Genomic DNA, 22,413 nt, shown 5'->3' on the forward strand with positions numbered 1-22,413 from the left:
ACCAAGACTGAAATGAAACTCCGATTAGATTAACATGAAAATTGGATAAAAAAATAAAAAAACAAAAGAAAAATAAGGAAACACCTTTGGCTGGATGAAACATTCAACTTAAGTAGAATGACATTTTATATCAGTTTATGTTATAGACGCTGCACATGGCATTTGAACAACAACCAAACACAGTGACCAGTCCAGACACGTCTGTGTCGAGGACTTCTATTCAAAACCTATAAACTATGAACAACAAAAACCCTTTAGTTTTATCATTTCTGTGAAGAAGAAAAGGAAGTTGACAAGGAGTACAGACATAAACTTTCTATTCTTATATGAGATAATGATTCTTAACATTTTCTAAGAAACTTGGATTAGACCGTTTTAAATTATAGTATAGTTGAATGGTTGAAAATCATCGGATCACATATAAGAATTTTCGTTTCTAGAATACTCTATTGTCCTAATTATGTGCTACTTATTGAATTACATGTAAGAAATACATTATAACTCATTGATCGAAATATTTGAAACTCTATCACATCTAACAAATACGCTAAAAGAACTCATTAATCAAAATTTTACGTTTCATCGTGGTTTAAATGAGCTAAAGAAATTGAAATCCGAAAATCTTATTCATACTTTAAGCCAAAACCGAAATATTGTGAATCATTCCTAAACTTGAATGCATAGACACTGAAACACAATATAGAGAAGGATTCTTATCTATAAACTCATGTATTTGTTAAGACAAATTATGATTAAGCAAAAGACCAAAACCTTAATCAGATGCATGTTCCGGTGTCTTGAACTGCGTGAACGTACGGAAGCCCATCTGGCTGACAACAACAATCATTAACTGAATCATTCATTTCATTCTAAAACCCAAAACGCAGCGTTTGGTTCGTCTTTGTTTTTCAGGTAAAACGTCACCCCCACTGCAACAGGCACATAGTAGATCCAAGGTGAAGGCTCAGTTTTTATTTCCTTTTTTATTTTATTTTTCCAATAGTAGAACCTCTTTCCTGTTATCAGTAGCATCACAAAAGCTTCAAAGTCTTCACCTTTTCTCTGTTTCTCTCTCAAAGCTTGGAGCTTTGATGCAGAGGAACAAGACCCAGAAGGGTTCTTGAGTCATGGATTTGCAGAGGCTTTGTGGGTTGGTGTTTGTTTCAGCTTTGATTCTACTGGGGTGTAATCACAGCTCTGTAGAAGCTGGGGATATAGTGCATGATGATGCTTCAGCTCCAAAGAAGCCTGGTTGTGAGAACGATTTCGTTTTGGTAATCTAATGCTGCTTACCCTTTTGTTGTTTTTGGGTTTTGGCTACTGGGTCTGTGCTGTTTTTGGGTTTGAGGGTTTGTTTGTGGAAGAGAAATGATGTGGTGGATTGTAAAGAATTGATCTTTTTGGTGTAGTTTGGAGGTGTTAGTGAACTTCATGAAGTTTGGATGTAATGAGTTTGCATTTGGTTTAATGTTGCTTTTGGATTGGAATTGGATTGTGGTTTTGTTAATTGGGTCGACTCAATTTGACTTGAGTTTTAGTTACTATGGGAGTGTCTAGTGTAGGACTCATGAACATGCTTTGATTTCCTCATGTTTTTCCCTCACCATGGAAATGTTGCCCTTCTTTGAGGTTGGAGGAATTTGGGGTTGAGTTTTAGTTGTTTATCTTTAACAAGCTTATTAACTTTGGTGATGTTTCTCAAGTCCTTTAGTTGAACTGTACATTGATTTTAGATTATGAACTGGTAGTGGCAATGGCATTCCTGGCAATGTTTTAAGGGCCTTGAGAAGTAGAAGGGAGAAACTATACTTAAGCTTCTTAACTGTTTTGATTCAGAATCATGTTATTTCTGTTTGTTTTTACTTCTCTGTTGGTTGTTATAATTGACATGGACATTCGTAGATATCTGGTCCTCTGTGATTGGGTGGGGGTATTTGCAGTTGTTTCCTATATGGTTTAGTGAAGTTTATTCTGGATGTATCATATCTTTCACATGTAAGTTACTGAAATGTCACAAACTGTATTGCAGGTGAAGGTACAAACTTGGGTTGATGGTGTTGAGGCTAGTGAGTTTGTTGGTGTGGGTGCTAGATTTGGAAGAACCATTGAATCAAAAGAGAAGAAGGCAAACCAAACTCGCCTTATTCTTTCAAATCCTCGAGATTGCTGCAGTCCACCGGAAAATAAGGTTTTTAGAGTTAACCTGTATTCAGACATTTAGGGTTTAAAACATATTATTTGATTGTTAATTTCAATGTTTTTCATTTATATGCTGTGTAGTTTGCTCGAGATGTCATTGTGGTCGACCGAGGCAACTGCAAATTCACAACCAAAGCAAATAATGCTGAAGCTGCTAATGCCTCAGCTATCCTAATTATAAATAACCAGAAAGGTAAACAAGATATGTTCGTTGTATGATGCATCTGTTGACCATTCACAGTGTGTCGATGAAGTTTCAGTATCCTGTATCCATATTATGTATTCAGGAGAAGATTCAGGTGCCAATGTGCAAAGATGCACAGATCATTGTTCAAACACTCATCTTTGGGAGTTTGAATGCTCAATGCATTTTGCCCAGTCACGTGCTGTTTTTATTTAGATTATCGTTGCTGTTCCATTTTAGGTACATGATTGTTAGAACATAAAATGTAAGTTGCAATCTGATTTCATATCAAACTTGTCTCTTTTTACTACAGAACTTTACAAGATGGTGTGTGAGCCAGATGAAACTGCTCTAGATATACACATACCTGCTGTCATGCTCCCACAGGATGCTGGCACGACCTTGGAAAACATGTTAATGAGCAATTCAGTGGGTAAGCTCTACTATACTCTGATGATATATATACCACACAAATTTTAATAATTTTGAGTTAGCTTTTCAGTAGTTAGATAATTTCTAAGCATTAGTTTTTGCTTTGAAATAATTGACATTTGTCTTAGCTTTTCTGTTGCTCGGTAATTATGTACTAGTTGTTTTTACTTGGGGTATACTTTGCCATTTTTATGGGATCCATGTGCATGTTATATGGTTTTTAATTTTACTTTGTCTATAGTGTCTGTGCAGTTGTACTCTCCACAACGGCCCGTGGTTGACATTGCAGAAGTATTTTTATGGCTGATGGCAGTTGGCACCATCTTGTGTGCATCTTATTGGTCTGCATGGAGTGCCAGAGAAGCAGCTATTGAACATGAAAATTTGTTAAAGGTTACCATCTGGCAAAACCTTAGCTATATAACTTTTTTTTTTCCTTTCGCATAATGGTGTTATGTTGACTTTTTTTTTTTATAGTTTTTTTTTATCACCTATTTATTACTATTTTCTGTCTTGTAGGATGCTGCTGATGAAATAACAACTGCGAAAGCACCTTTAGGTGCTAGTATCGTAGACATCAGCACGACATCAGCAGTCTTGTTCGTCATTATTGCTTCATGCTTTTTGGTCATACTCTACAAGCTTATGTCAGCCTGGTTCATTGAGCTTTTGGTTGTTCTTTTCTGTATAGGTGGTGTAGAGGTATGAGTGCTCCCAAAGGCCCAATTCTAGTTTTCAATTTATTGTTCATCTATATGCTTAAATTTTGTTGAGTTATACATATATACTAGGACTTTATCTCAACTTCCGTATATATATGCGCATTAAAAATTTATAGTCCAAAGTGTGGGTGTTTGCAGGCTGTGGTTTTGTAATCTGAACGTATTTGGCATCACGTAACTTGCATCATTGCTTTGTCCAATAGTTTATTCCACTTGTGATAAATCATACTTCATTGTTTCTTTGTAACCAGGGCTTGCAAACTTGCTTGGTGTCTCTGTTGTCGAGGTATGAGAAGTATCCTTTTGTATTGGCGTATAATGGCTGTAGTGTTATAAAAATTCCGTTTTAAATACCACTAGCCACAGTGCACTTGCTGGCTGTCGCTTCCAATTCTTGTATATTAACAGATTATCTCGAGTGTCATCAATGTTTTTGTATGCATGTGTCTTATTCTTGTAATACTTTAGATGTCCGGTTATCGGGGAATGGTTGGCTATACAGTCAGAATATGGCAATGAGGAAATTGTCATTTTCCTGTGCATACGCATTATGAAAAGATATCACACAACTCTTAAGCTGCTGTAAATTAAACTGACTTTCCAGAGTTAAAAGTTAATTGATTGAATCACGTCTATAAGGCAAGGTAGACGAGAAAACTGGTGGTGCATTCTTCCTTCTCATATAGTTAGAACCTGTTTTAATGCCTTAAACTAATTTCATACTTATGCAGGTGGTTTAAACGGACTGGAGAGGCATACATCAAAGTACCTATCCTGGGAGCAATCTCATACTTAACGTTGGCTGTTTCTCCATTCTGCATAGCATTTGCTGTTCTCTGGGCAGTTTTTCGCACTATTTCCTTTGCCTGGATTGGCCAAGATATACTGGTTAGAAAAACTTTCCCATTCAAAATTTCTTTTCGGTGGAATCATAGTGCCATTGGGCACTTTAAAGTGTGGCTATTGCATGGCTGAGACATAGTGACATTGGTATAGCCACACATATCCTCCAAACAGGAGCTCAACTTTAACTTCCTCCCTTCCTTAAATGTTGTAAAGAAAAGAAGTTTGGCTATTACAAAAGCCGAAAGAAAACCCGAAAGGCAAGTGACTGACTATTCATGGTTTTACCTCCATTGATTATTTTGATCAGGGAATTGCACTGATAATCACAGTTTTGCAAATTGTTCGTATACCCAATCTCAAGGTAATAATTCAACCTTGTTGATTCTTTATATGCGGCCTGTAACTATTTGTGTCAAAATCTCTAAAAATATGGATGTTGAAACTAATTTTGTGCACTCTTGTCATCAGGTGGGTACGGTACTCCTCAGTTGTGCATTTTTGTATGACATCTTTTGGGTCTTTGTTTCTAAGAAGGTGTTCCATGAAAGTGTGATGATTGTGGTAAGTGATCCTTCTACATTTCTCTCCTTGCTATAATTAATCAATGCGTGCATATGGGCTATTGCATGGGCTGAATGCTCTAAAGCTATTAAACACCTATTTGTTTGCAGGTAGCTCGTGGTGACAGAAGTGGAGAGGACGGTATTCCAATGCTACTCAAGATCCCCCGCATGTTTGACCCATGGGGTGGTTACAGCATTATAGGATTTGGTGACATCCTATTACCAGGCCTGCTTGTGGCGTTCTCACTCAGGTTAAGCTCTGCAGCCTATCTTAAGTTGTGGAGGAGACCCTGTTCTCAACATTTGCTCCATAATTCCATGTATCAAATCTTGACGTCTGTTTGTATGAACTGGAATACATATAACAAAGTACTAATGTTGACTCTTTATTGCAGGTATGATTGGTTGGCAAGTAAGAGTCTGCGAGCTGGGTACTTCTTGTGGGCAATGATTGCTTATGGATTAGGTAACAAATTATAAACAGAATCACTATTGACATGGAATATTTCAAAGTAAATATATAGGGACAATTCATATACGGCTAAATTACTCTATTTCTTAGATGTTATTTCCCAGAAAGACATACAAATGATTCTTCCAATTCTATCGCAGGTCTTCTCATCACATATGTGGCATTAAACTTGATGGATGGGCATGGCCAACCGGCACTACTTTACATTGTTCCTTTTACACTAGGTAACCATTTTTGACTTGTTCAGTACAACCCAGTCCAACTCCACCCTATCGTTTAAAGTTTAAGTATGCGTATGCTCGCACAATGATTGCATGAAGCTGTGGCTCTTCTTATAAGATAGGATGCAAGGTGGTGTAATCAATAATACTGACCGTAATTGTACTCTTGAATGCAGGAACTTTATTGACATTAGGGAAAAAGAGAGGTGACTTACCGATTCTGTGGAGTAGAGGAGAACCGGAAAGGCTATGCCCGCATGTCCGACTCGAACACAGTCAAGAACTGAGGGATGAATAAATAGTAAGAATACATGTTCTTGTATGATAATGTAGTGTTGGCAATGTGTAATCTGTAGAAATCCGGTAAAGAACCTTGGTACAAGAACAGCACTTTACATTAGTTTTCATGTATGTAAGCGTATATAGCCTTTTCAATGAACAAGGGGGCTCTCTATTAATTAGAAATATAATTCATTTGGCATTCTGGAAGTTCGCCGAACTCCTTGATGGATTATAATGCTTCATAGCAATGATTGCATTAACATAACTAACCACTCATGTTAATGAATCGTGAAGGTTGCAAAGTACAGGAGGGGCCAGTGGCAGCTAGCAAACAGACCCTAGTCCCAAATCTGGATTAGTACATCCTGGCACAGCTTAATAAGAATATTACCTGAATGGGTATTATGTTCTATTGTTGGTAAATAAACTTGAATTTTACCTGAGTATGTTCCAAAGCTTAATTGGAATGCAAAGCTGAACAAATGACTTCCTCTTCAGTTTTCATTTGAAAGGGCGAGTTAAAAGTTGGATTCTGAAGTTCTGTTATATACTCATATCCAAATATAAGACATCTCTAGTGCATTACCTGGATGCCAAAGTATCACCAGACAACCATATGGTGACACAAGGTGTACAACAGTACAACTTGCTCCACAAGGACCACAAACCCTGAAAAGTTCAAATCATGATCACTTGCACAAACACAAAACTTGAAACCAAATGGTCCCCAACCTTTTTTTTCCTTTCTTTTTGTTCCAGACTGAGAATCGGTTTGGCACCAAGCAGGTGTCTATTTTGAAACACAGTAAAGATGAAGAATACAAAAGATCCATATCACCATGAGGGCAACTGCCATTATATCATTATATTATCAGATATCTTTTCTGTTTATGGGTGTTTGGGATATACACAACCTTTTCTGGGTTTATTGTTGGCATGGGAGTATGGGACCAACGGTTGCATGCATTTGTGGGGTTGAGGAGTGCATGTGATGGGTTGAGTTGGGGCAGAGCAGAACACCAGGAACAAGAAGAAGAAGAAGAATGGCTAGCTATCCCGGCCATGACTATGAGTTGTCCAGGCCCTACTACCCCCATTTTGCTCATACAAAACTTCATAAACTTACAAGTCTCAAAGACAATTGGTCCCCAGAAAGAAGAAAAGATAGAGGAATACGGATGAGGGCATGACCTTGCTGTCCTTGCATGCTAATCTTGTTAGGTATTATTACATCTGATCAAGTGACGGGTAGGGTATTCTTGCTGAACAATTTGATGTAAATCCAATTTAGGCTGTCAGGCATTCAAACATAAAATGTGAAAAGACTCGCAACTAAACAGAGTTGAAGATTATAGACAAGAGAACATGTACCTATATCTCATTTCACAGCATGCTATTCAGACCATTGCAACCTTGACAAATAAATCTTACTCTAATGGTACCACAACATTTCTCTCTAACACACTGAAAATTATACAGCGCACCCGGGTGCGCCGCGCACCCGGGTGTATCCACCGTTGATTTTGATCCGTGAAAAAAAAAAAAAAAAAAAATTAAGACGGTGGAGATGACGGGTGCGCGAAATAGGCTCTCCTAACACACACACATCCATTGCTTAACGCTTCTCAACAATCATTCCAACAGAAACGAGGAAAGTGTCACGCTCCGATCATTTGAACAACTCTAGATCTTATACTTCGAGGACTCTTCACTAGTAGTAACACACCATGATGGTGAAAGTTTCTCTCTTTGAGTGAAGCAAAACAGTAAAAACTTGGACAAGTCTGCCTAGCTTTTTACCTTTGAATTCACCCTCCCCATTTCTGTGAAGATGGACCACAATATCCGTAGGTTCATGTTGTCCTTTTGTGTCCACGTGCTTACATAAATGCTGTCACTCTCCCAACGGTCACAAAAATACTAAACCGCCAATTTCTCTAGGCCATACACCTTTGACCTCTGTAATTTCCTGTAATCACCTTCTTAGGTTTTAGGTTTTAACACCATCGTTAAGGTTAACAATATCACAGAAGGACCTCTCTCTCTCTCTCTGTCCTCCTCCAGAAAACTACTGATGATGACCAAACTGGACCACAAAATTTACAGCTAATGAAAATATAGCAACCAGACACAACAATGTCACCTTCCTCCAGAACCATCCTCTAAACCCTAACACCCTCCCCAAGACATTACTTGCTAACCATGGCATTAGTTTAAGGCAATGCCACACAAACTTAAAAAGGAAAATGAAATCCAAAAAAGGAATAAAAAACAGAACCCCATTTTTTTCATGTGTCACATAGTAGAGTGCTAGCTAAAGACACCTCTGCTATATAGCCCTCCCCTTATCCACACACTTCTAGCAACTCACACAGTTTACCTCTCTGCTTTTAGTTTTTAGTGAGAGAAAAACAAAGCTAAGCTAGTTAGAGAGAGTGAGCAAACAACAATGGAGGGTAGAGAAGAGGATGTTAAGGTTGGAGCCAACAGGTTCCCAGAGAGACAACCTTTGGGGACATCAGCTCAGACACACAAGGACTACAAGGAGCCACCACCAGCTCCACTGTTTGAGCCTCATGAGCTCGTTTCATGGTCTTTCTATAGAGCTGGGATTGCTGAGTTTGTGGCCACATTCTTGTTCCTCTACATCACAGTCAACACTGTGATGGGAGTCAACAGGGCACCAAGCAAGTGTGCCTCTGTGGGTATTCAGGGAATTGCTTGGGCCTTTGGTGGTATGATCTTTGCACTTGTCTACTGCACTGCTGGTATCTCAGGTAACTTTCTAGCTTCTCACCCCTTTAACTTTGCAGTCTTTAGTTTAAACTTTATAGTTGACAACTTTTTAGTGTAAACATACTTCCCGTGTATTCAAGTTGATGAATTTACCTCAGCAACCTCTATAGTTTTGGAGTCTTTGATTAAAGTTGGTAACTTTAAGTGAATTTAAACTTCCTGTGTGTCTAAGACTCTAAGTTGATGTCTTTTTACTTTTGGTAAATTAATTTGGTGAGTTAAATCATCTTTGATGTGGGGTTTCTTTGTTCTTTAATTTTTAGCCTTAAAGATTACATCATTGTTCTTTTGTCAGAAATTGTTGTTTTGGGTTAGATTTTTGTGGATTTCATTTACTATAATTCATGATGCTTAAAAATGAGGTTCCTTTAGTAACCAGATCCGTGTTACTTCTGTGTAAACAGGTGGACACATTAACCCAGCTGTGACCTTTGGTCTGTTCCTAGCAAGGAAGCTCTCACTCACCAGAGCTGTGTTCTACATCATCATGCAGACCCTTGGAGCAATTGCTGGTGCTGGAGTTGTGAAGGGCTTCCAGAAGACCCAGTATGAGCTTTTGGGTGGTGGAGCCAACGTTGTGAGTCATGGCTACACCAAGGGTGATGGTCTTGGGGCTGAGATTGTTGGAACATTTGTGCTTGTTTACACTGTCTTCTCTGCTACTGATGCCAAGAGGAAGGCTAGAGACTCTCATGTCCCTGTAAGTAATTCTTTACTTTAATCAAGTTGCAGACTATGTGTTAAATAACTTATTTGCAGCTTCTGGATTGTTTATTGGTTTATTACTTTGACCTTTGTGTCAATTAGAAGTTAATTATTGTTGTTGCTACTTGTTATGCAATACCTAGTGTTTTGAAAGTTGCTACCGACTCTTTTTGGTTGATTATCTAGTATTTTCTTTCATTCTCTCATAGCTTTAGAGGTTTCATATTGTGTGTTCTAAATTTGGGTATTGTTATGTCCATTGAAGATACACACAAATGGTTAAAATGGGTGTGGATTGAATGATTGAGTCATTAAATTGGACTGTGCAATTCAAATCTCTGGTACTGGTAAATCAGATCATGATACTTGCATGTGCTTGCTTTGTTTGCTAGTGTCATTGCAGGTTAGAGTAGTAGTGTCCTTTAGGTGGAAAATTGTGTAGAGTCTGAAGGGCCTCTCATCAGATAGTCACATGCATGTAAGAGTGTAAGAGTGTAAGACCCACACCCAATGGTGGGGGTTGTATATAGGTACAAATGTTAGAGGGTTAACATTGCTTCCCAGGACAAAGATACCTCCTCCTTTAAGCCAGTGGGACTGAAAGTATAAATGCTATGGTCCCAAATGCTATAGGGGTTAATAGCGCCTCCCAGGACAAAGGTACCTCCTCCTTTAAGGCAATGTGACCCACCATCTAAAATGTAACTAGATATTGTTTGAACTGTGGATCTACTCAATTGTACATAGAAATGTTGAAGGACTCCTTGGCATTCATCAGAGTTGTTAGTCCTAAAAGTACTTAAATCTCAACACTTTGTTTGAACTCATTGAGCACCTTCTGTATTTTGGACTGTGTTTAAGTAAAATGCAGACATTTAACCGTAGCAATGTGGAACCTGTTTGGAGCTAAATTACATTTGGACCGTCTTTTAACTTGGAATGTATGGATGCAGGTTTTGGCTCCTCTTCCAATTGGCTTTGCAGTGTTTCTGGTTCACTTGGCCACCATCCCCATTACAGGAACTGGCATCAACCCTGCCAGGAGTCTCGGAGCTGCCATCATCTACGACAAGGCCCATGCTTGGGATGACCAGGTATTATGTTAAATCTAAAGCATATGTGTTCATTTAACTTTATTTATGAGTTTTATCACAATGCGTAACAATTTACTTGTTTCTGTTTACAGTGGATCTTCTGGGTTGGACCATTCATTGGTGCTGCACTTGCTGCTTTCTACCACATGGTAGTCATCAGGGCCATTCCATTCCATTCCAGGGCCTAACCGCCTTTTCCCTACGCACTCAGTCATTCTAGCTAGTTCTACCTTTCAAGACTCTTCTTTAACCTATCTTTCATAGTCTTTAATTTTGGTGTCTTCTTTTCTCCTCCCTTAATGCACATTGAATCTGATGTTAATGTGAGAGATTATGCGTGTAAATTATGCTGCAAGTTTGCGACATGTTTTGAATGGAGAATTCTTTTGTGCTTAATCTTTTCAGCTGATTATGTGCCGCTCTTTTTATTTTTTGTTGCTGCCTAATTAAAGAGCATAGGGATACAATCTTTCAAGTCCAAATTATTTTTTTCAAGGCCAGCTTAAGCCAAATGATACACAAACCAAAAACCAGTGTGCTACTCTATTATAAGAATGGACTTGAAAGATTGTATCCCTATGTTCTTTGTTCATCAAAGCAAAAACCTTTACTATGCGGTCTATGCCAAAGGCTTTACTAAGCATTTCATTGTGATAGATGGTAAAAGCATCTCTAACAGCTTCCTCATTTTCTCGATTTTCTTTATTTTGAAAAAGATTTTTAGGTGTTTTGCTCATTTTATAAAATTTTCTTCAAAATAGGAAATATGAGGAGAGAGAAACCCAAATTCCCTATATTTGCAGTAAACATTTTAATTTTATAGAATGATTTGGGGAATGATCATGAAATATCCAAAATGGGAAATCTGTTGGAGTTAGAGAAGAAAAATTGCTTGAAGCATAGACTTTTGCTTTCCCGATATAGAGAAATTTTAAGAAAGTTGTTAGAGATGTTTTAAAAGATGCTTGAAAAAATAAAAATAGAAGTTGCAAATAATAATAAGTTATTAATTTCAGGAATTACTGTCACACTCTTTTTGCCCCATTTTACATATTCTTGAAACCGCTGTTTCATGAATTAGCCTAGGTGAAGGAACAAAGTGCATAGATTGGCCGATAGATAGAACTATCCCTTCTCTAGGATTCAATGTTTGATCATGTCATCCTTCATCGAGAAAAAAAATAAAATGTTTGGTCATGTCATCACCAATCATTAGTCATTAAAGCAGATCAAACGGCCAGTAGTATGTCCCAGCAGAACCTTCACGGTGGGACCCACGCACCGAAACCTCTAAAGAGAATCAGAAACCCTATAAAGCCCAATATGTATGATCTTGAAGGAGAAGGATAGTTGCAGTTTTGTTCAATAAAAATGTGGATATTTGGGTGGAAAGGGCCTTCTGGGTTTTCAGCACGCTCTACAGCAGAGGATGTTACTCAAGGGATTGATGGAATTGGCCTCACTGCCCTTGTTACAGGTCTTTTCCTTTTTGCTCACAATTTATCATATGTTTGATTCCTGAGACAAGAAAGTTTTGAACTTTATCAGTTGCTTTTGAACCCGTTTGGATTTGGGTGTGTCTGATTTCATGGGTATTTGTTTGTTACTTCTGTGGTTTGGTTGTTTGATTGAAGGTGTGTGTAAAGTTAAGACTTTACAGATCTTTCTGCAGATGGTAATTTATGATAAAGATGTAGTTTTGAGAGTGAGGACTTTAATATTGATGCTTTCTGTATCATAATTTCATAAAAGAAAATTAATAGTTTTTGAAGTTTGTAGAGACGTTTAGATTTGATGAAGCAAAATAAATGTATGTTGCATGATATACCTTATTGTAAAGACCCTGATCAAAGATTGGTCACGTTGAAATCTTTGCGTTTTAGTTCTTAGTTTCTTAGGATTGCTACCCTATGAATCCAGTTCAAAAGAAGAAGATGAATGATACTGAAGATTACGGATGAATGATCCAGTTCATCTGAACACCCTGAGACTGACTTTTTTAGCTTAAAGTTTTATACATGCTTTGCTTTTGGCTTGGAATTGGTGAAATTTGCACACTAAGCTTTATGTTGTTATACCGATATTGGATCTCCAGGAGCTTCAAGTGGTCTTGGTTTGGAAACAACACGTGTTCTAGCATTGCGTGGTGTTCATGTCATCATGGCAGTAAGGAATGCAGATGCGGGTAGGGATGTCAAAGAATCAATACTTAAGGAAGTCCCCACTGCCAAGATTGATGTGATGGAACTAGATCTCAGCTCATTGGCATCAGTGAGAAAATTTGCATCGGATTACAAGTTATCTGGTCATCCATTGAATATCCTGATGTAAGATATCTAAATTGATTACTAATGATTACTGATGTCACATTTTCGTATAGTTAAAAATCTCTGTGTCAAGGTTACAAGGTATCAGTGGCTACAAGTGCTTGCTTGCGGCTGTGACTGTTTGCACGGATGCTATCATTGCTGGTTTTTTGTTTGTTCTGAAATAAGAGCAGAAAAGAAATAATGGGAAAACGAAATGAAAGTTAAATTTTTACAAGACTTGAAACATTTAGGAGTTCAAATTGTTCTTCTTCTTCTTTTCATGTTAACATTAAGGAGTTCTAATTTTTCTTCCCTCTTTGAAGTAATAATGCAGGTGTTATGGGAACTCCATTCATGCTTTCACATGATAACATTGAAATGCAGTTTGCAACCAACCATTTAGGTATTTTAAACATCAAATTTATTTCATGTTCTCTTTATGAATTTCATGAGGGAGCAGGGTTGAATTTGTATATAAATAAGTTCTAGTGGAGGAATGTCAAATGTTTCTGTTTTGAGAAAATGTATTACTTGGATTGCAACTTCACCTTTTTTCGGCCTTTAATGACGTTTCTGTTTCTCATCAGGTGATTTGAAATGTCCTGTTATCATCCTTCCATAGATTGGAATCTTATAGGTCTTGATTCTTACCATGATTTTACAGGTCATTTTCTTTTGACAAACCTTCTATTGGATACCATGAAAAAGACAGCAAATGAAAGCAAGAAAGAGGGAAGGATCGTGATTGTATCATCCGAGGGTCATCGATTTACATATCGTGAGGGGGTTCGCTTTGATATGATTAATAATGAATCAGCGTAACGATCTTTTACCAAGTGCTGCTTGTTTGGTTTTATACTCTGATACTCAGATGTTTCCATGATATTGAGTTACTTGCAAATCTACAGGTACAACAGTTTGTATGCTTATGGACAATCAAAGCTAGCCAACATATTGCATGCTAGCGAGCTTGCAAAGCACTTGAAGGTACCTGTGAATCATTCAATGAACCAATTATTTCTGATACTCAGTTCTTGCTTTTTTTTATTTTTCAGGGTTTTGGAAATACACATTTCTTGTTGGTTTTGGTTAGGTTAGTGTTAGACTAAAGTGTTGAGAGTCAAATATATAACTATCTAAGTTTATCATGTGAGGGTTGACCCCTCTCAACTGTTCACTGGAATACATTGCAGATTGTTATCATCCCATCTTGAAGTTTTTTTTATTTTTATTCCTTTATCGTCAATAGAAAACATGAGAAGCAAGTAGTTCTACACTTTTACTCAGCTGGAGTTTTCAACAATTCAGTCTTACAGAGTTACAGTGAACTTTCCAACCGAACTGTACCAATTCTAATATTGTGTTGGTTCCCTGTATTATTACGAGTGTTCTTATCTTTTATAATCTTCTTGTTTAACAGGCAGAAGGGGTTGATATAACTGCTAATTCCCTTCATCCTGGATCTATTGTTACCAATCTTCTACGACACCACAGTTACATAAATGGTTAGTTTCTTAATCATTGACAATGGTCCAGTAGTTCTCTTCAAGATATGCTTACAATTGTAATTTGTATATGGGTTGTTGGGGTCCATATGAGATTGTTGCCTGTTTCAATCGGGATCGTTAATTAGTGTCCTGCATTGTGACTTTGTACAAACTTTTAGTTAGTAGTATCATATATATCAAGTTAAAAACCCGTGGGAAGAGGGTTGTATGTTATGCCATTGACTTGGAGATAACAAAATAACCTCATGTAATCATGGTAGTCTCATTTCTACCACATCTATTCAGTATTGACACTTGATGGCTGGGAGAACAAACCTGTAAATGATATGTTCTATGTGCATGTGCATGCTATATAGTATGTACAATGAAATAATGAATTAGTACTAGCAAACGGAAGGACAAGTGAAGACTCCTTTTAGGTATTTTGTCAAACCGGTTCCAGAGCATAGTTCCTATCAAGGGGATTTACCATGTCAATGGAAAAGGATCTCTAGTATGAGCTTCTCTGATTAGACCATCCTGCAAATATTTTAGAATTTCCATCATTTCTGGCATTTTTCTGGATTCATACCAAGTATAATTGTTGATTTCTTTTTCTCCTAATGCAGTTGTTGCTAATATGGTTGGAAAATATTTTCTTAAAAATGTGCACCAGGTATGTTACTAACCGGATACAGCCAGCGAACAATACGTTTAATGCTTATCTTCAAACTTTGATAGCTATGCTCAGGCAACTTCACTGTAGCGTAGCTGTCTTCTTATATATTCGATATAACTGCAGGGAGCTGCAACTCAATGCTATTTGGCATTGCATCCGCAAGTTAAGGGTGTCAGTGGTGAGTATTTTATGGACAACAACATTGCCAATCCGACAGCCCTGGCTAAAGATGCAGAATTGGCAAAGAAGCTATGGGACTTCAGTCTGAGCCTGACAGAGCCAAAGTAATTGGGTGCAAGGCTTCAACTAGTTTGAGTAGATTTCTCTTGTAAAATGTAAGTCAATGTACTCTTTAGTCTTTACTGGTTCTGAGTAGCCGCAAAAATGTTGAACGACCCTGTAAATTAAAAGCTGTAATAAAAGATGGCACTGCCCATGTTTTATAACAATGCACTGGTGTTGTTATATTTTTTCTCTTTTTCAACAAGAAACATAGGCCATTCTTTGGAGATTTCTTTGTTCATGTTCTTTAAACTTTGGGAATCTTCCAAAAAAAAAAGAAGGTTCTGCAAGTCAAACGACACCCTGATAGTCCAAAATGGTCGCCATATTCTGCCATATTTCAATGCTAATTTTAGACAATCTCCTCGGCTGTGTCCCTTTTGTAATCTTCAGCAAAGTAATATCATAAACGTCATTGCTTACTACAATTTCACAGAAACTTTTGCCACTTAAGAAAGACCATTATGTTTCCAGGAAAAAAAAAAAGAACAAAGAAAGATCAATATGTATTCTATTGCTGTCTTGACAATTAACATTAAATGGTGCCCTATTGTATTAACATTAGCTGTCACTCTATGTTGCCGATATTATAAAAACAGAGTTAGCTGTCTGTGTTGAGACTTGAGAGTTGAAACCTGAGTATCATCTGGTATGGGACTGTTTAGCAAGAAAGGACCTTCTGGGTTCTCTTCAACTTCCACAGCGGAGGAAGTTACACAAGGGATTGATGCAACTGGTCTTACTGCCATTGTTACAGGTTAGTCTATATTTCACCTAAGCAAACAGAATAAGAATCCAGTGATAGAGATTGAAACTATGAACTGGTATACAAAAGAGAAAGATCACTGATTTGAAGTGAATTCTACTAATATTATTGGTGTTCTGTTCTAGGGTCTTCTTTGTTCTAGGATTTTCTTTGTTTTTGGAAAATTCATATTATATTGTGAATCTATATGAGAGAAAGATGGTTCCTTCTGTTTACAAGTTCTTTTAGTATTAAATAGGGATTATCTTTTGGATCTCAGATGATCATACATTATATATCATCAGTCTGAATTTCGTCTAAACTTACACGATAAGCATTTCCACAAACATCTCAGGAGCCTCTAGTGGTATTGGCACGGAGACAACGCGTGTTCTTGTGTTGCGTGGTGCTCATGTAGTCATGTCAGTGAGGAACAAGGATGCTGGGACTAATGTCAAAGAAGCAATCCTTAAGGAAATTCCGGATGCTAAAATTGATGTTATGGAGTTAGACCTCAGTTCATTGGCATCTGTTAGAAAGTTTGCAGAAGGTTACATTACCTTGGGTCTTCCATTGAATATTCTTATGTAAGTTAACTGATTGCCAGTGTTACTACTGCCACTGGAAGAGTTTCCATATGGTGTGTTCTGTTACACAATGTAGATAATATACTTGCAAGTTAACATGATCAGTGATTAGCGGTTCTGATACTGTAGTAATCGACAACTGCTGGCCCCTTAAAGCTTGAACTGTTAAGGAAAAGACCAACAATGTGTACTAATAAGCTAACCTGTATGTTTGTGCTAGCTCCAACTCTCATACATGAAAATTGCAGTGGAAAGCTTACATAAACAGAATCTACTTTTATTTATAGTGGAAAGCTTACATAAACAGAATCTACTTTTATTTATGGTGTTGAAAATAAATAAACTGAATATTTTCTTTGTTGAAAGTAACAATGCAGGGGTTATGGCAAGCCCATTCAAGCTTTCTCAAGACAACATTGAACTCCAATTTGCAACTAACCATTTAGGTGTGCTACTGGTTAACATTAATTCCTTTGGATTTTGTCCTGTAGGTCAATGCATAAGTTTCATTTGAGTTTCTTTTATTAGTTTTTTGATTACTGATTAACCATCAAATCTGAAGGTCATTTTCTTCTGACGGATCTTCTGTTGGAGACTATGAAAAACACCACAAAAGAAAGCAACATTGAGGGGAGAATTGTTAACTTATCATCCCTCGGCCATCAATACAGCTACCCTGAGGGAATTCGTTTTGATGCAATCAATGATGAATCAAAGTAACACTACTGCAGCATTTATTTGATGAATCCTCTATCACTACGCTCTTTTAAATTGAAAAGGTCTTTGTAGACATATATACATGTCAGTAATCTATCCTTTTTTACTTGCAAATTTACAGATACAAAAAATATTATGCTTATGGACAATCCAAGCTTGCAAACGTATTGCATGCTAAAGAACTTAACAGGCGTCTCAAGGTATTCATTTGCTTAAAGTCGTCAATCAAACATGTGTACTGTCAATGAAAATGATATGTAACTCTTTGTTGACTTGGTAACTTGTGTTTGAAAAACTAACTAAACAGGAAGAAGGAGTGGATATAACAGCTAACGCTGTTCACCCTGGAACAATTCTCACCAGTCTTACGCGCTATGATAACCTTTTACATAGTAAGCTTCGTCTACTCTACTTTATCAGTATCATTTGATTAGGAGAATTCCCTACAGTGATGATTCTAATCAATTTCTATGTCATTGATGATTTGTCTGAAACTTTCTGTGTTTTTCTTGACACAGATGCTATGAAGATGCTGCATGTATTCTTCGCTAAATCTATTCCTCAGGTACTCTTTTACGTTCCACCGTATACAAATGGAGGATTGTGTATACAGAACCTCTGCTGTGTATGTGAGTTTGCTCAAGTTTGTGCTTAATTTTGAACATGTCTGTGCAGGGAGCAGCAACCACATGCTTTGTGGCACTGAATCCACAAGTTAAGGGAGTAAGCGGCGAATACTTTGTGGACTGTAATGTTGCCAAGTCGAGCTCTCAGGCAAAAGATGCAGATTTGGCTACTAAACTCTGGGATTTCAGCATGACCTTGACCAAAGTCAAGTAGTAGTGAAGGTTTTCATGTTTGTTGGGTGTAGCTTGCTCCTTTTGCTGCACTGCATGATATGAAATCGATTTGTCGAATTACTTGTAATTTCTTATCAGTTGGCCGTCAAACAATGTGTCCTAGCTAGCTAATGACACGGTTCCATACATAAGAACAACGTTTCAAATTTCATTGCTTATTATAAATTCCAGAGTGTTCAATTTATGGAACTTCCCTTCGCAGATTAAAACTACCGTACTAAGTTACTAACTGAGACTTGGAACTGGTTAGGTTATGATTATGCGAGCAGCATTGTACTCATGGGGAATGAGGATCATAATAACTAATTTTTCTCAGAAAATGATGTCATTCATTCAATCCATGTTGTTTGATTCTTATATATGTCACTAGTTACATGAAGGGCTAATTTAATTGCATACAAGCTAGGTGTTACTCCTGTACAGGAGAAAATAACCTCAGTATGCATATGTGTTTGAAGTTTAATTAGTTTTAAAGCTAGTAAAGAGCAAAGCCTTCTATTTCTTTCCCCCAATATCAGTAAAGGGTACTAGACCAAAGGTAAGATCTGTAGATTTGCTACTCTGGGAGGCCAAACCTAAATCTTGTAGTGATCTTTTTACATACTAGAAGATTTGAGTTTAGGTGATGCTTCATTTTCTACATGCAAGACCATCAGTGGCCTAATGTTCTGAATTCCCAGTTGGACTTTGGTCCTGGATGCCACTGTAAATCTTGAACAGAAAGAGTTGAAAACTTAAATTGTGAGAATACAAACTGTCGGTGATACGAGATGAAAGGGGGACTAAAAGCAAGCATCTACGTATGCTTCTAGACTCTACTCATGGTACTCGTGTGTAAGTATAATACGGAATTATGAACATCAAAGTGAAATATCCATAGGGTTGGCGTTGACTCACTTAGCACGTTACAAATACTATATATAATCCTAAACACATATGGCACATTTATTTACTTGTAATGAAATTCATCAAGAATGAGAGATGGAAAGAATGAGAGACGGAATGAAATAATATGTAGAGATTTCAATTCCATTGAGTTGTTTACTTACCACATGAAATTGAAATAGGAATGAAACTAATTACGTTTGATGTTATTTACTTATAATAAATAATTAGAATTAAATTGGTATGATTAGTAAACTAACCTCTGAAAAACGTATGGGTATTTGGGGTTAATGTAATTATGTGAGGATATTTTAGGAATAAAAAGTTTATTCCGGATAATATTATTCTCAAACTCACCTCCCCCTGGTATTACAAATCCGGGTTATTAAGGAATCAATTCCGAGTTTGGAGGTGGGACCCACAACAATCCTCATTCCACCATGAGCAAGTAAACACATGAATTCCTTTATCCCGTAATCATTTACACACATCTCAATTCCATTCCAAGTAAGTAACTGTGCCAGTAATAGTAGTTATGTTTAAATTCTGTGTTCTGTGACCTTATGCGTTCTTAATCATCTAAAAATTAATGGGAAAATTTAGCAAGAGAGGACTTTCTGGGTTCTCCGGCTCTTCCACTGCAGAAGAAGTTACTCAAGGAATTGATGGAACTAGTCTTACTGCCATTGTTACAGGTTAGAATAAGCTCTACTTTTGTTAAGCTAGCTTTCTAGATATAAACCATCGTCTATAAAGGCTTATTGCTTACTTATGTGTATATCAAGAGAACAAGATTCCAGCATCCAGAGGATTGAAATTACTAAACTGCTATATACAATATACATATACTAATTCTTTGATATATGGTCTAACATTTCTCCTCAGTCCTTGTGAATCAAAAAGATACTATTAAGATTTCATGTCAGTGAGCCTTCCTCCATGTCGGTTCTCAAATGATTAGGTGTATAAACTTTTGTTAAAATTCAGGAGCCACAAGTGGTATCGGTTTAGAGACACTGCGTGTTCTTGCGTTGCGAGGTGTCCATGTAGTGATGGCAATACGGAACATGAATTCTGGGAAGAAGGTGAGAGAAGCCATCCTAAGAGAAATTCCGGATGCTAAAATTGACGCTATGGAGTTGGATCTCAGCTCATTGGCCTCTGTAAGAAAATTTGCAGCAGACTATAATACCAAAGGCCTACCACTGAACATCCTTATGTAAGTGATAAGCTGAGATTACTTTATCACTGCTATATATCCTGCAGTTTAAATTTAGTTCCCCTTCTTGATTGTTGAGATATCAATCCCACATCGGGAATATGAGACTTTGCCTGTGGGTTTATAAGGGTGTGGGTCACTCCATCCATTGCCAATTGGTTTTGAATATGAACCCCAGACTACTTTATCATTGATAATGTGGGCATTCTTCGTACAACTGAAACCATTATAACTGAAAGCTTAAGCTGTTTGGAAAACCTTAACACACTTGTCAGAATTCATCAGCTAGCTCATATAAACGGAAATGACAACTGTATATTGCATGCGGTTTGCATCAAGTAGTTAACTCTTCTTTGTTGGAAGTAACAATGCAGGGGTTATAACTCCATACAAGCTCTCTGAAGACAATATAGAGCTCCAGTTTGCAACTAATCATTTAGGTGTGTTTACCTATAACCTACAACTGCTATGAAGTCATTAGTGTAGGCAAATGAAACAGCATTCTACAAATGAAAGCTGCTTTTTTCAATATGCAGGCCATTTTCTTCTCACAAATCTCTTGTTGGAGAACATGAAACGCACATCACGAGAAAACAATAGAGAGGGGAGGATTGTTAATGTATCATCAGTTGCCCATAAATATTCGTACCATGAAGGAATTCGCTTTGATAAAATCAATGACGAATCAAGGTGACACACTGAAATCATCATCGATGATTCCTCTTTAGGCTATGCTTTGCTTATTTGGACAATGCCCTCTTGCTAAGATGTCATGTATGTCAACAAGACATAAATTTATGTCAACCACCTGCTCTTTACTTGTTAATTTGCAGCTACAACAAGTACTTCGCATATGGCCAATCCAAGCTTGCAAATGTATTACATGCTAATGAGCTTACAAGGCGTCTGAAGGTATATTTTAATTAAATTGCTTTCTCGTTTGGAAATGTTCTGATTTCTGAACTTCTGGTTGACATGGTAACTGAACAAATGAGCAATAACTAAACAGGAAGAAGGGGTGGAGATAACTGCTAATTCTCTTCATCCCGGACTAATCCACACCAATATTGTGCGCTTTGGTGATGGTATTTTACATTGTAAGCTTCATCACTTCTCCATATAATCAGATTCTACGATATTCATATACACCACCTCTAATAGTACTTGACACTGCAGAACTGTTTGGTATAATTGCAGTTGACCAGCTTACTTTTTCTTTGGCTGAATACAGATATTGCAAAGGTGCTGGGTGCATTTATGAGTCTTTTCATTAAATCAATTCAGCAGGTACTTCTTTTAGTTTGAAAATATATGTAGACTAATCTTCTGTGTATATTTCTGTGTTCTTTTTCTTTTTTCACTTTTTGATAACACATGTGCTTAATTATCTTAATAATGCTGGATATGGCTATGCAGGGTGCAGCAACCACATGTTTTGTGGCACTTCATCCACAAGTTAATGGAGTAAGCGGCGAATATTTTGTTGACTGTAATGTTGCCGAAGCGAGCTCTTTGGCCAAAGATGAAGATTTGGCTACCAAACTCTGGGATTTGAGCTTGAGCTTGACCAATCTCAAGTAGTGGTACAGTTTTATCTGTTGATGAGTCCTGGTGTAAGTGGTTCTCTTCTGCAGTGTTTCTTATGAAATAAATTGCCAAATCACACTTGAACCATACGTCCATACTTGTAACTTATTATCAGTTGGCCATCAAATAATGTGTCCTACTCGATGACATTGTTCCATATATAAGAGCAAGTAGTGAGCAACACTCAATTCTAATGCTTATTAGTTATTACCAGTTTGGTCTGCTAATTGATACTGTTACTCGTCTTCAATGTTGCACCACCACCGACACTGACATGCACGGCGCGACACGACAATTCTAAAAAATGTAAGATCTGACACAGCTTGGACACGACAAATAATTAATATATTTATATACTTTTAATACATAAAAGAATTACTAAAAATATGAAATATTATTAACTTATTGGCCAAAAATTCATAATTCTGTCTTTTAATAAACACAATATAAACTCCTCCTTCACTCTCCTCCTCGGCGTTCCACCTCCTCTAGTCCCCTATCCAACTAATGACCTAAACTACCTATTTATGATACTTCACA

General features: G+C 37.2%; 5 protein-coding genes across 6 annotated transcripts; all 5 read left to right on the forward strand.

Moving 5' to 3' along the window:
* Positions 1 to 872: 872 nt before the first annotated feature.
* Positions 873 to 6,126, forward strand: LOC101307202 (signal peptide peptidase-like 2-like). 2 transcript variants are annotated; one of them, XM_004298756.1, is made up of 15 exons: positions 873 to 956; positions 1,080 to 1,274; positions 2,030 to 2,125; positions 2,281 to 2,392; positions 2,697 to 2,816; positions 3,057 to 3,208; positions 3,335 to 3,517; positions 3,789 to 3,823; positions 4,269 to 4,425; positions 4,691 to 4,744; positions 4,852 to 4,944; positions 5,055 to 5,197; positions 5,342 to 5,412; positions 5,559 to 5,642; positions 5,816 to 6,126. In XM_004298756.1, exons 2-15 carry the CDS (start codon positions 1,128 to 1,130, stop codon positions 5,935 to 5,937), a joined length of 1,569 nt encoding a protein of 522 aa, XP_004298804.1. In that variant the 5' UTR covers positions 873 to 956; positions 1,080 to 1,127; the 3' UTR covers positions 5,938 to 6,126. The 2 variants fall into 2 exon arrangements, with proteins under 2 accessions (XP_004298804.1, XP_004298803.1); XM_004298755.1 differs by lacking the exon at positions 873 to 956 and having other exon boundaries at positions 997 to 1,274; positions 2,030 to 2,188.
* Positions 6,127 to 8,285: 2,159 nt separating this feature from the next.
* LOC101307988 (probable aquaporin PIP1-4-like) lies at positions 8,286 to 10,928 on the forward strand. The gene is made up of 4 exons (XM_004298758.1): positions 8,286 to 8,698; positions 9,122 to 9,417; positions 10,376 to 10,516; positions 10,609 to 10,928. Exons 1-4 carry the CDS (start codon positions 8,371 to 8,373, stop codon positions 10,702 to 10,704), a joined length of 861 nt encoding a protein of 286 aa, XP_004298806.1. The 5' UTR covers positions 8,286 to 8,370; the 3' UTR covers positions 10,705 to 10,928.
* Positions 10,929 to 11,590: 662 nt separating this feature from the next.
* LOC101307694 (short-chain dehydrogenase TIC 32, chloroplastic-like) lies at positions 11,591 to 15,440 on the forward strand. The gene is made up of 8 exons (XM_004298757.1): positions 11,591 to 11,993; positions 12,612 to 12,843; positions 13,149 to 13,228; positions 13,490 to 13,643; positions 13,734 to 13,812; positions 14,246 to 14,330; positions 14,942 to 14,988; positions 15,115 to 15,440. The coding sequence occupies exons 1-8, from the start codon at positions 11,888 to 11,890 to the stop codon at positions 15,277 to 15,279; spliced, it is 948 nt and encodes a 315-aa protein (XP_004298805.1). The 5' UTR covers positions 11,591 to 11,887; the 3' UTR covers positions 15,280 to 15,440.
* Positions 15,441 to 15,870: 430 nt separating this feature from the next.
* Positions 15,871 to 18,369, forward strand: LOC101308285 (short-chain dehydrogenase TIC 32, chloroplastic-like). Its single transcript, XM_004298759.1, has 8 exons — positions 15,871 to 16,030; positions 16,374 to 16,605; positions 16,972 to 17,051; positions 17,168 to 17,321; positions 17,444 to 17,522; positions 17,630 to 17,714; positions 17,841 to 17,887; positions 17,998 to 18,369. The coding sequence occupies exons 1-8, from the start codon at positions 15,925 to 15,927 to the stop codon at positions 18,160 to 18,162; spliced, it is 948 nt and encodes a 315-aa protein (XP_004298807.1). The 5' UTR covers positions 15,871 to 15,924; the 3' UTR covers positions 18,163 to 18,369.
* Positions 18,370 to 19,640: 1,271 nt separating this feature from the next.
* On the forward strand, positions 19,641 to 22,086 carry LOC101308574 (short-chain dehydrogenase TIC 32, chloroplastic-like). Its single transcript, XM_004298760.1, has 8 exons — positions 19,641 to 19,762; positions 20,055 to 20,286; positions 20,650 to 20,726; positions 20,823 to 20,976; positions 21,120 to 21,198; positions 21,296 to 21,383; positions 21,518 to 21,573; positions 21,703 to 22,086. Exons 1-8 carry the CDS (start codon positions 19,657 to 19,659, stop codon positions 21,865 to 21,867), a joined length of 957 nt encoding a protein of 318 aa, XP_004298808.1. The 5' UTR covers positions 19,641 to 19,656; the 3' UTR covers positions 21,868 to 22,086.
* The last annotated feature ends 327 nt before the right edge of the window (positions 22,087 to 22,413 follow it).

The sequence above is a fragment of the Fragaria vesca genome, linkage group LG5 (assembly GCF_000184155.1).
Source record: "Fragaria vesca subsp. vesca linkage group LG5, FraVesHawaii_1.0, whole genome shotgun sequence".
Lineage (NCBI taxonomy): Eukaryota > Viridiplantae > Streptophyta > Magnoliopsida > Rosales > Rosaceae > Fragaria > Fragaria vesca.